The 12,994-nt window shown below is 46.4% G+C and overlaps 1 protein-coding gene across 1 annotated transcript in view; it reads right to left on the bottom strand.

Annotated features, from left to right (window-relative positions):
- MYO5C (myosin VC) overlaps positions 1–10,691 on the bottom strand; it is a 106,562-nt gene extending 95,871 nt beyond the window's left edge. The window contains exons 1-2 of the mRNA XM_039237163.1: positions 10,500–10,691; positions 108–218 (exon numbers count right to left, since the gene is read on the bottom strand). Coding sequence (XP_039093094.1) covers positions 108–218; positions 10,500–10,526 — 138 coding nt within the window. The 5' untranslated portion in view covers positions 10,527–10,691. The remainder of the gene's footprint in view (positions 1–107; positions 219–10,499) is intronic.
- Positions 10,692–12,994: the final 2,303 nt, after the last annotated feature.

The following is a 12,994-nucleotide window of genomic DNA, read 5'->3' as shown; positions in this document are numbered from 1 at the left end:
CCTCAATGTGCCCTCTCCAGGCTGCTCACAAGGGGCCGTGCCCCCTCCACACGCAGCCCAGTTACCCTTCATACATTGTGGCAGCCGCGGCCAGCCAAGACCCTCACCGTTCCATCCTCCAACAAAAGTCTCAGGACTTTGTCACCAACTCTGTAGTCTTTTGCTATTTCAGCAGACTTCCAAACTTCTTCCGGATCAGGAATCCATACCCTGTTGTACTGACCAACAGAATGAAACAGCCTTAATTTCAGAACGTGGAAAACAAAAACACAGATCATGAGATAATTAGACTCAAGGAGATTTCTTTCTGTCCACTCAGTTCCTTCATTAGGAATATTTTATCTAATTTTTGCTTCTGAGGTAATCTGTAGTGTGTCTGCAATGCACCAGGCCTGGCTGCTTCCTTTTACAGGCAACAGAATTCCCAAAGCCTCCTACATATGCCTTGGAAATGGAAAGCCTGGGAATGGAAGGGAAATCACGAGTCCCTTAATGGGAAGCTCTGAGCACTGTCTGCAAGCAGAGGGATTTGGTTCACCACGGATCAACTGTGGGGCTCTGGGCCAGACACATTACTTCTTAGACCAAGTTTCTCTCATCCACAAAATGGGTACAGTAGCTACTTCACAGGTTTACTGTGAGGTTAAATTAGACTGTATAGCCGAAAGCCCTCTGCCAGATGCCATGGAAGTGTCACAGCAGTGGTACTTCAGCCCTGATCCACAAGGATTCCTGCTGTGGGAAGGATGGAAGTCTAGATGTAGCTGTGGGGGCACCCGGCTCCGTGCTGGTGGACAAGTCTTTAGGCAGAGCCACACTGCTATGTAGTGAATCGCGTCCCCCCCACCCCTAGGCCTGCCCCAAATTCTTATGTGAAGCCCGAATCTTCAGTGTGACTGAATTTGGAGACAGGGTCTGTAAGAGGGAGTGAAGGTTAAATGAGGTCCTAAGGCCCTAATCTGATGATGGGATAAGTGTCCTTGTAAGAAGAGACACCAGAGAGTTCACATGCATGTTCTCTCTCTACCTGCATGCACCAAAAAAAGGCCATATGAGTACAAGGTGAGAAGCAGGTGGCTGCACCCTTGGACTTCTCAGCCTCCAGAACTGTGAGAAAATGGGCATCTGTTGTTTAAACACCCAGTCCATGGCATACTGTTAAGGCAGCCCTAGCAGACTAACCCACATGTCTAATATTCACACTCACACGCTGATGAGGGGCCGTCTCTCTCTCTCCAGAACTCACCAGGACACCTGAATGCTGCTCAAGAGGAAGACGAGGTGGCTGCCCTGTCTGGAAACTGCAGCTGTCGTAGTTAATTAATTCCTTTCTCTCCCATCTGTAGCAATCACCTGGACCCCGCATCTCACATTCTCCTTCAGTGGGCTGTTCTTCTGTTTGTTCATCCATTCATTCACTCGGTCATTCACCAAACACTTGCTAAGCATCTATTGTGTGTATGTGGTGAGTTAACCAGAGGGAAAGGTCTTCCCCAGTGGTCATCTCAGTCTCCCTACTAACCCAGCCAGCCTCTAACCTGGAGCTGTGTGTGCATATGTGTATATTTGCATCTTTCTGCTCATTGGGCCTGTGGTCTACTGATGCCTGTTGACCATGAAGAAATATTCCTTCCTCTTGAGAGACTGTACCTTATGAGTTTTCAGTTATAAAAAGATTCTGAGCAATACAATTATGACATTTTAATTTTCCTTATTATAGTTCTATGTGTTTTCTACAATTTGCATGTATTACTTTTATAATCAGAATAAACAATCTTTAAAAGCAAATGTCAATATATATGTCCACAAAAAGAATGGTACATAAATAAATGTTCATAGTAACTTTATTCATAATAACCAAAACCTGGAAACAGACGTCTATTAATATGAGAATGAATTAAGAGACAAAACTGTGGTATATTCATACAATGGAATGCTACTTACCAAAAAAAAGAATCAACTACTGATACAAGCAAGAGCATGAATGAATCTCCAAAACATTAGGCTGAATCACAGAAGCATTACACAAATGAATACACTGTGTATATATCCCCCCCCCCCCGACCTTTATTTTTTCAGAGAGAGTGAGCATGTGCAGGTGAGCACAAGTGGTGGAGGGGCAGAGGGACAGAGAAAATCTTAAGCAGGCTCCACGCCCAGACTGGAGCCCGACACAGGCTCCATCTCACAACTGTGAGTAAGATCATGACCTGAGACGAAATCAAGAGTCGGATGCTTAACCCGCTGAGCCGCCCAGGCGCCCCCATGTATGAATTACTTTAAATCAACTGCTAGAACAGGGAAAACTAATATAAGGTGGGGAAAATTTAGGAAAAGTAGTTGCCTCTGGGGGTAGGTAGGGCTTGGGAATGAGTGGGAAGGCTCTCATGACAATGTTCTGGAGGTAATGGTAACATTGAGAGGGTTTGAGTTACATGGGTGGTAAGCACTTTTCAAACATCACTGAACACAGACATGAGACTGGTATTTCATTGTGTGAAAAGTTTACACAAAGAGCCAAACAAATATGAAACTCTTAACAATAGACATACTAAAATATTTAGAATGACATGTACTGAAACATGCAGTTTACTCTTAGATGTTTCAAAAAATAAGATGGTCCGAGGGCTGGAGAGAGGGATACAGAGAAGGACAGACATGTAATACAACAAATATGGTAAAATGTTCATGGTAGAATCTAGGTGGTAGGACAGATCCACTATAAAGCCCCTTCAACTTTACTGTATGCTTAAAATTTTCATATGCTGTTGGAGGAAATAAAGAAAAGCATAAAACAAGTTTCAGAATGCCAGTACTAGACTAGGACAACGTTGATTAAGGAGCACATGTGTATACCTATTAGTTAATACTAATTGCCTTTCTTAAGCAAAGAAAAATATATACTTCATTGGCTGGGGATCAAGCATGAGTCCCTAAGTCATATGGGTTGTTTTAATTCTTGACAGGTAGCTGAGAGAGAGCTATGGGTAAGATTTTAGACACAGAGAAAATGGAAGAATGACCTCAGGGCAATGATACACACTTAGGTATACACATCTATGCAGGTAGGTGGATAGAAGCCTCAGAAACATACAGACACATCCACACACACTCCACACATACTTGTTGCCTTGGGCTACCATGTTCTACCTCCGTCTGCTATCAACAACATTTATGGCTAACCTCATAAAGCTGAACTCATTAATGGAACATCCCAATGTATCAAGAACAGGCCACGATAGAATTTTAGGTCCTAGATTTAGGGTCCTGGGAGATCTCCTGCTCCAGGTTGGTTGTTAAAGTTCTTTTTAAAGCCAAAGAAAGCTGACTTCAAATGAAATGGTGGTGGCCTGCTCCGTGAAGCAGGTTAAAGTGGAGGCATTCTCAGGAGGATCCCAGCTGGGGGTTGCACCTGAGGTCCCTGAGATCCTGGTCATAGAAGCTGCGAATTCTGAGAAGTAATGTTAAGGTCACCAAAGCCAATCCAAGCCTTTTGTATTACTGACCCCAAAGAGGTTAGTAGCTCATCAAACACCACACAAAGTCTCAAAAGCTGGGACTCCATGATGCCAGGGCCTGCAAATCCTGCTTTGAACTGCTTGTTAATTAAATGAGTCTGGCTCTGAAAATAATCTTGAACTCTCAACAGGCAACCATCTACTTGAGAGCGCACAGGCTGGTTCGTTTCAGCCCAAAGCAGGATTCCATGGTAGGCTGTATTCGGATACGTATGGAACCGAGCACTGGCTTCTCTTGAGGGATGTATACAAATGGCCTCGTCAGCCCCGACCCCCCCAGGCCACCCACACCTTCCAGGCTTGGTGCCTCTGCCAGCAGTGCTGCCTGTCACCTAGGGCCCTGCTGCAACCCAGCCTGGTAAGTAAACATGACAAAGTTTACCCAGTTACATGTCAGTTACACCCACTGGGTCCCTCCCTCCCGCCTCACATTCCTCGACCCACAAGGCAGTGCTTCAAGAGTGAGGAAGAGCTCACTTTGCAGAATTTAGACAAACAAACGCATTCTGTGCAAACACTGTGACTAGCTCTCATGTGACCTCCCCGGTGTGACTCCTTCCTGTGGAGCAGGAGCCTCCGGACCCAGACTGCCTGCCAAGCCCTGGAGGGACAGGCCTGCAGCAGGGCCACAGAGCAGAGGTGCCAGCCTCCCACGCCCTTCCTGCAAATACCCTCCCACAGAGGGAAATCATGCTGTACCTCGATTTCCAAGCCAAGAGAGGCTCGACAATGAGGCAAAGACTTAGGAGCATCACCCTTAGGAAGTGATAGGCCCTCAGGAACATCTGAATACCCCACCCTACATGCTCAGATGAGAGGAGAGGGCATCTTCTCATGTTGCCTGCCTATTTGAAGGCATCAGCTGATGTCAGCCACAAAACGGGCTTGAAGACTTTACACGGAATAGGGAATGTCACACGTTTCTTTCCTAGCAGCTCCCAGGACTGTGAAGGAGTCTCTACTTCCTTGGTCAGCCAGGTCAGGGCAGTGATGCTATGCTCCCTTCCCTGCTCCTCCCTCATCCCTCCTGGCCCTTCCCAGGCCCCCCAGCCTCCCCTCTGTTTCCCAGTGTCCTTCCCAGCCCCTCCTCTTGATAGGCTTTCTCTAGAGAGTGTCTTCCACTCCCACGGCTTCAGGGACTGCCCTGGCTGGCACCTGTGAATGTGACGTCTCCAGCTGCGATCTCTCCACAGGTCCAGACCACATTTCCAGTGGCCTCCCAGACATCAGCCCCTACATGTCCTCAAACACTCATAAATTCTAAGCTCTAATGACCAGTATGTCCCAAACCCACTCCTCCTCAGATCTCTTGTCCCTCAAATCAGAAACTTGGGACAGTGGTGGGCTCCCTTCCCTACCCTCACCCCCAACAACCAAATGAACATCAGGTGCTGGATGTGGCCCTGAATCAGAATTTCCATGGGTGGGGCCCAGCAAGATGGAAGCTTTAAAATCCCTGCCCCCCGCCCGTTATGGATTTTGAGAATAGCGAGGCCTGGAAAACTGTCCTAGCCAGTTTTCTTCCTCAGGCTTCCTTCCCTCTTCAGTCTACCCGCTGCCAGCTGCCACCCAATCCACTAGCAGTTTCTAGAACATGCCAAGCTCTTCCTTGGCTCTGTTCCCTCTACCCCTGGTGCACTCCCCCTCTCCTGGCCAGTGAGCAAACTAAGATTCAGCTCCCATCTCCTCTCCTTGGTGGCACTTTCCCTGTCGTTTTCCACCCCAGGCGGGACTGGATGCTTCCTCTTTAGAGCTCTCCCTGTCCCTTCCTAGAGGGACACAGAGGTTTTTCGGGTAACTTCCCACCCCCTTTACCGGCATTTGAGCTTTAAGAGCCTTGTCTTTAATCCTGGAACCCAACACAGTAACTTCCCTATAGTTAGCATACCATAAACATCTGTTGAACAAAAATTCAAATTCCCAGTAGTTTAGTCGCACCAACTAAAGACAAAACTTGGTATTTTAGTCTTTATATCCTTTTTTTTTTTTTTTTAACTCTTTTGATGTACGCATATATATATGGGTATACAATGGATATATCTAATTTTCCAAAGTTATTAATGATACATAGAAGGCTAAAAGCTTCTTACACTGGCCAAATGGAAAGCCATTAAACTGAACTTTGACCTTATTTTAGACAGAGATCTTGAACTGCTAGTCAAGATACTTCTCACCATGCACATCTGGGTTCTAGCAGAACTTCCCTGCAGATGTCTTGTGAGTTCCTTATGCACAAGCAAGAGAAATACGTGACTGAAGTGTAACATAATTTGTGAATCTGTGGCTAAAACCAGTTATAATCTGAGTCCCAATTAATGAGCCAGAACAATTTAAGAAAGATGTCTAGAGGCATGCCATAGAGCTCTCTGACTTACTGCCCACTTACCACTTTGCCCAATATCTTAGATGAAAAAACCAAACACATGTGTATCAAATATACAATTATGAAGTGGACGGACTTGCACGCATCCTCCGTGTGAATGGGAAGAAGGTCAGCTCCCTTGAAGAGGAGGAAGATGATAAAGGTGGTTGAACCACAGTTGTGATAGTGGGAGGTGTTAAGAACAAAGGCTATTGGGGCACCTGGGTGGCCCAGTCAGTTAACTGTCTGACTCTGACTTCATCTCAGGTCGTAATCTCACAGTCCATGGGTTCCAGCCCCATGTCAGGCTCTGTGCTGACAGCCTGGAGCCTGGAGCCTTCTTTGGATTCTGTGTCTTCCTCTCTCTCTCTCTCTGCCCCTCCCCCACTCATGCTCACTCACGTGCTCTCTCTCTCTCTCTCAAAAATAAATAAACATTAAAAAATTTTTTTAAATAGGCTTTTAATCCAGTCTCCTCCTCCACTTCTGTGTAATCTTAGGCAACTTACTTAACCTGAGCCATTTGTAAAATTGGGATAACAACATCTACACATATCACTGCTTATTCAGATTAAATGAAAGATGGCATATAAAGTTCTGAGGATGGCATCTGGCACAGAAGAAGTGCTCCATGATTGCAAGATACAAGTAACCATCATCAACTTCTTCAGGCCCACAGCTCTTTCTGAAAGCAGAAAAACCTCATTCGTGCATGCATGCACACATCAAACGTTTCTTGAGCCCCCACTGTTCCCTGTTCTCTGGAAACTCTTGGTCAATGGGGGAGACAGTTAACGAGTGTTGACAAGTCAACATGCACGGTGCCTAGAGGAGCTGGCTGTAAATATTTCTCAGAAGAGACACTGCTCAAATTGAATTTGGAAGGTGAGGCACTGCTGGACAAAGCAGTTATTTCAAGCAGAGGGAGCCCTGCGAGCCAAGGAACATCGTGCTGAACCGGCAGCAGGAACGCACCAAGGGATGGCCGGAAATTTGCAGAGTGAGCTGAGGTAGGAGCGGGCAGGCAGTGGGGAGATGCAGAGGTGGGACCCTGTGGCTGGTCAGTGAGTCTGAGAGTGACAGGAGCCTCCTGAGAGGCTCCAACAGTGAATGGCCAAACCGGTTTTTCTCAGCGAGATTTCAAATCATGGAACTGTTGGCTCAAATGCCCTCAACATTTCTGAGGCATGTTGCCAACGGCTTTTGAAAGAGACAGGTCATTTTACACTTGGTCCCGGCGGCTACTGCTACTCTCACCACACTTCCTCCCAGGAGTCCCTTCTTTCTCAGAACCTCTCTTTCTGTGGCTCCCATGCCAGCTCTCCCAACTCCTCCTCCCTGTGAAGCCTCCATCTTGGGCCTCTGAATAGTTTTATTCCCCAGTGTCCTGCCTTGGCTCTCTTCTCTCCCTTGGCAAGGCTCTCACTCCCTGGGCTTCAACTACTACCTCCGGGCAGAAGACTCTTGGCCCAACCTCTCCACCAGCCTCTAACTGCCCAGGGCACTGGCCGCTGGGAACCCCTTCACCAACTCGACCGTTACAGGGACAAAGTCTGCCTCCTGACTTTCTTAAGATCTCCTCCTCCTGGTGTGCCTGTGTCAACGGCACCCCCTGCTCTCATCATCCAGACTCTGACCTCCACAGTTATCCTTGCCTCCTCCCTCTCCCCAGTCCAGTCTTATCATCACCTACCTCCACAGGCTCCCTGGATTCTGCCTCCTTTGGCCCTGTCCAAGAATGCAGCCCAAATTCTTTCCCAGACACTTAGGATGACCTGAAAATCCAGCTACCTGAGTCCCATGGTCACTGCTGGCGTACCCAGCTTCCTAAAACACAGCCCCTGATCCTATCTTCTCCCACTCAAAATCTTCCGCAGAGTATGAAGCCCCGATCTAATTCTTCGGCTGCCACGACCCTCTCCGTCTCACCTCTACCAGCCAGCAGGCTCCTCCATGTCCTCAGGGCTTCAGTAGATTGAGTTATTTTACATTTCTCTTTCTCACTGATTTGAAAACTCCTTGAGAGGAAAGACTATCCTTTAAAAAATATCTTTCTAACCTCCCCCAAGCACACGTTTTATATAAAGAAAGTGCTAAATAAATGTTTTATGGGAGATAATATACCTGTCTTCAAGGCATAGGCAGGAGGGGAGATTAGACAGGGGAGAGGTACGTAACAGCAGTATATATAGTGAGTGAATGAGGTAGCTTGGAGATCGTGGGTGGGTGTGGTTGTCACACAGGGGTTCCAGAATGGACAGTCCACTCATTTACCCTGCTGCAGAGTCACTATTTGCCCCAGGGTGCAGAAAGGGGTTTTAAGTTATTTTAAAACATTGTGTGGCTAAGGTTGTGCAGAGAAGCAGTATTTCTGAAGCTTAAAAGGTGGCCAAGGGTCCCAGTCATAAACTTTGACTTAAGTCAATCCCATATGCTAGCATTCTAGGACAAATGGCTAGATCTCTGGACTTGGGAGGGTTGGGGGAAGTGGTAGGGAAGCAAAGGAGAGAGCTTAGATTTTATTTCAGTTTAAGAAAAAAACTCCTTTATTTATTTATTTATTTATTTATTTATTTATTTCTAGGAGAGAGAGAGAGAGAGAGTGTGAGCAGGGGAGGGTCAGAGAGAGAGGGAGTCACAGACTGAAACAGGCTCGAGGCTCCGAGCTGGCAGTCAGCACAGAGCCCGACGCGGGGCTCGAACCCACGAACCGCGAGATCATGACCTAAGCGAAAGTCGGACGCTTGACCGACTAAGCCACCCAGGCGCCCCAGAAAAAAACTCCTTGACATGGGGCGCCTGGGTGGCTCAGGCAGTTAAACATCCAACTCTTGATTTCAGCTCAGGTCATGATTTCACAGTTCAGTGGCTTTGAGCCCCATGTGGGACTCTGTGAGGACAGAAGGGAGGCTGCTTGGGATTCTCTCTCCCCCTCCCCCACACCTCCCTCTCTTTCTCAAAATACATAAATAAACTTAAAAAAAAATAAAAGAACTTCTTAGCACAGCAAGCTGTCTAAAACCTAAACAGGCAGTTACACAAACAGGGAGCTTTCTGCCTCTGGAATTGACAACATGGACTGACTGACCACCTGGAAGGGAAGAGACAGCCTCACAACAAAGGTGCCTACTTGGACACCAAATGGGTGGGTGGGAGTGGGCATCAAGGCTCCTCTGGCTCTGGGATTCTCAGTCTGTCCATCCAAGCTCTTCTCTAGGAAACTCTTGCATACCAGTTTTCCTACATTATGCTTGCTATATAGTTGCTATTTAAAAATATTTATAGTGTAAGGCACTTGATGATAGGGAAGCTCACACTTGTGTATTTTTGTTTCTGGAATAAATGTTACCTAAAATAGGTTAATCATCAACAATTTTCTGTTCTCCAAAGTATCTTCCAAGAATTGCTTTGTGCCAAAATTTTCTTTCACCTCCAGTAAGTTGAAGATGTCAGAAGCCCTGTCAGATACATGATGGCTAACATTCTCACTGACATTCTAGAAGAGTCGTGGTTCAAACAGTGCCGTTTAGAAGTCTAGTTAGTGGAAACGTGTTGGAGGGCACAATGGCATTTGGATGGTTTGTACTTGTGTTGCTAATTCAGTAAAGTAGAAGAAAAAAGTGTGCTTAAACCACTGTGAAACAATTATTTACAACTATCGCTTATATCTACAGCAAGGCGTCTTTTTAAATACAAAGCAAGGGCATGTGTTAGGGGAAATTGACATTTTCTAGTCTCATCCATTTGATTAGCGGGAACCATAGATTTTACACCACTGGGGTGTGAGCGGTCTGACTTTATGGCTATTCAAATGTTTGGGTGTGTGGTTTTTTTTTCAACAGGGCCAACACTCTCAAATTGTTGTTAACCCAAACTCATCTCAGAAGGTTTTGGGTGTCAGAACACTGGAGTCCCTGGCCCTGGGGAAGAGGTAGTTTCAGAGGAATTCTCTAGAGTGACTTCCAGAATCAGGGTGTATGTGAAAGGTGCTTTATAAATTGTAAAGCAACTTACAAGTGTTAGGTGAAGACCCTATGATCCCTGGATTCACAGAAGCCCTCAACGTCTAGCACCGGTGAAGCTTGCCCCACATGCGCAGGCAGCTGGAGCTTCAGACATCAGATGGACTTAAATGCACGTGCAGGCATTTCTGAAGACCCAAGAATTCTAGAAAGCATCCTGAATACTGCGGTCCTAAGCTTCTTGTTCACGGGCACTCTGAGGAGGGCCAGGAGAATTACGGATACTAGTATTTGCCCATTACTGAGTCTTCTATGTCCCCGTGGGCAACTCTGACTCCACCTGTGGCTCAGGAAGAGCGGGGCGAGAGGCGCGGGAGGTGGGGACGGACGCGCGATCCCGGGGCACCGAGAAGATTCGGCCAGGGAAGGCAGCCCCTCGCACCCGGTCTTCCTGTCCCGAGGGGACCCAGGCTCCCGGGGGGCGGGGGCGCTTCCCTCGCAGACTAGGGCCGGAGCCCTCTGGTGTCCCGATCCCCAGGCCCTCCGCGTCAACTCCCTGCGGCGAGCGCGCCAGGTGACAGGTGTGGCCTGGGCGCCAGGTACAGTCAGCATTAGCGCCGTTGCCATCTTCCCTCCCGCGCACCCGCCCTTCGGTACCTGCGTGTACAGCGCGGCCACCGCCATGGGCGAGAGAGGCCCGAGCAGCTGGAGGGCCGCGAAGGTGCGAGGCTCCGGGACTGGGTGCGCGGCTCCGAGGCCCGGGCAGGTAACTGTCTGCGCGGCCGGGGCGCAAATCAGCGTGGGGCCACCTTGCGGGGTAAGGTTTCCCGCGACGACTGCCTTCCCGGGGGCCAGCGGCCGCGGGAGGAGAGAGGTCGCGGATTGGTCCTTCCGCGCAGCCTGGCGGGTCCGTGCGGCGATTGGCTGGGGCGGGGGCTGCGGGCAGGGCTCGAGCCTCCTCGCGGCCAGTGCTCGGCGGTCAAGTGGGTCCACCTGGCGGGGGTGCCGAGCCGTCCGCCCAGGATTCGCTGGCTCTTGGAGGCAGGAAACAGGTGTGTTCCGAGGCGCTCCCGTCCAAGTTTTAGTTTCTTTAGTTTCCTTAGTTCTCAGCGTGTTTACTGGAAAGAGCAGCGGATATGACCATTGCCACAGAAAAGTCCAAGGAAACTTGTAAGACCGATCAGCCCGGTGACCATATTCAAAACCAAGTATAAAATGAATAATTTTCCTTTATGTGAGCAATAATCATTTAGAAAATACGATAGAAAGATGGAAAATAAGATATTTACGACATCAATGAATATATAAAGTGTCCAGAGATTACACTAACAGAAATGCGCTTGGCCTTTGTGGAGAAAAATGTTTAAATTTCTCTTCCAGGACATAAAAGAAGGCCTGAATAAATTGGGGCGGGGGGCGGGGGGGGGGGGCAGGGGAAGATGCCATTTTCATGGATGGGAATATTTAATACTATATAGGTGTCAATTCTACCCAGATTAATAATGTAATGTATAAGCCTATTGTAATTGGAATAAAAATCCTAGCAGAACTTTTGAAAAATTGTACAATTATTCTATATCTTATATGAAGTAAAATTCAGGTATAACAAGACAATCTTCAAAACAAGGACCAAAGAAGTGAGATTTGCCCCACCACGTATTAAGGGATATCACAAAGCCAACATTAAAACAGTGTGATGCTGGCATGGGAATGAATAAATGAATAATGGAACGGAATGGAGTCCATCAATAGGGCCCCATATTATATTGTGGCCTTAAGGATCAGAGTGGGAAAGAAAAGAGTATTTATTTATTTATTTATTTTTCCTTTTTTTATTTTTATTTTTTAATTTTTATTTATTTATTTATTTATTTATTTTTACAAATAGTTGATTGTCAAATTAGTTTCCACATAACACCCAGTGCTCATCCCCACAAGTGCCCTCCTCCATGCCCATCCCCCCCCTCCACATCCATCAGTCCTCAGTTTTTGTCAGCATTCAAGAGTCTCTCATGGTTTGCCTCTCTCCCTTTCCCCCACCATTTCCGCCCTTCTTCTCCCCCTTGTTCCTCCGTCAAGTTCCTCCTAATCCTCCCATACGTGCAAACATATGATATTTGTCCTTCTCTGCCTGACTTATTTCGCTCAGCATAACACCCTCAAGGTCCATCCACGTTGCTACACATGGCCAGATTTCATTGTTTCTCATTGCCATGGAGTATTCCATGGTATAGATAAACCACATCTTTTTGATCCATTTGTCCGATGATGGACACTTAGGCTAAGAAAAGAGTATTTAATAGATGGGCCCATCTGAGCCACCCAGGCGCCCCAGGAAAGAATGTCTTAATATACAATCATAGAAAGAAAAAGTGATGAATTTGAGGTAACCAAAAGGAAAGATTTCTTTTCAGTGAAAAACACCATTCAAAAAGAAAGGCAACAGACTGGGAAATACACTTGGCAACTTAACAACCAACAAATGATTAATATGTATAATATTCATCTAAAATAGACAAGAAACTACTGTAAATTGGTTTTAAAAAGATAGTTAAGTCCAATTTTTAAAATTTACAAAAGAAAATAATAGGCAGTTTGTACGTGGGAACACTCAAATGGCTGTTTAGCACATAAAGAGATGTCAACTTTATTAGTAACCAGAGAAATACAGATGAAAACAAAGAGATAACACTTTATACTTACTGGATTGGCAAAAATATTTGGTTTGAAAAACATCAAGTAGGATGTGAGAAAATAACTTTTTGCTCACACTACTGATGGGAGCTATACGAATATACCATTTAAGAGAGCAATTTGAGAATATTTATTAAAAATAGGTTTGGGCATGGAGCGCTTGGGTGGCTCAGTTGATTGGGCATCCAACTTCAGCTCAGGTCATGATCTCAGTTTTGGGTTCGAGCCCTGTGTCAGGCTGTGTGCTGACAGCTCAGAGCCTGGAACCTGCTTCAGATTCTGTGTCTCCCTCTCTCTCTGCCCCTCTCCAGCTCTCTCTCAAAAATAAACAAACATTAAAAAGTTATAAAAATAAAAAATAGGTTTAGGCAGATAAATTATCACATAAACATAAAAAAGTTAAGTAGATTTTCATCACAACACAGTTATATATCAAAGGAGCTATTCATCAATATCCA

The sequence above is a fragment of the Hyaena hyaena genome, unplaced genomic scaffold, assembly GCF_003009895.1.
Source record: "Hyaena hyaena isolate Hyena2069 unplaced genomic scaffold, ASM300989v1 scaffold_120, whole genome shotgun sequence".
Taxonomy (NCBI): domain Eukaryota; kingdom Metazoa; phylum Chordata; class Mammalia; order Carnivora; family Hyaenidae; genus Hyaena; species Hyaena hyaena.
This window is presented reverse-complemented; position numbering and strand designations above follow the sequence as displayed.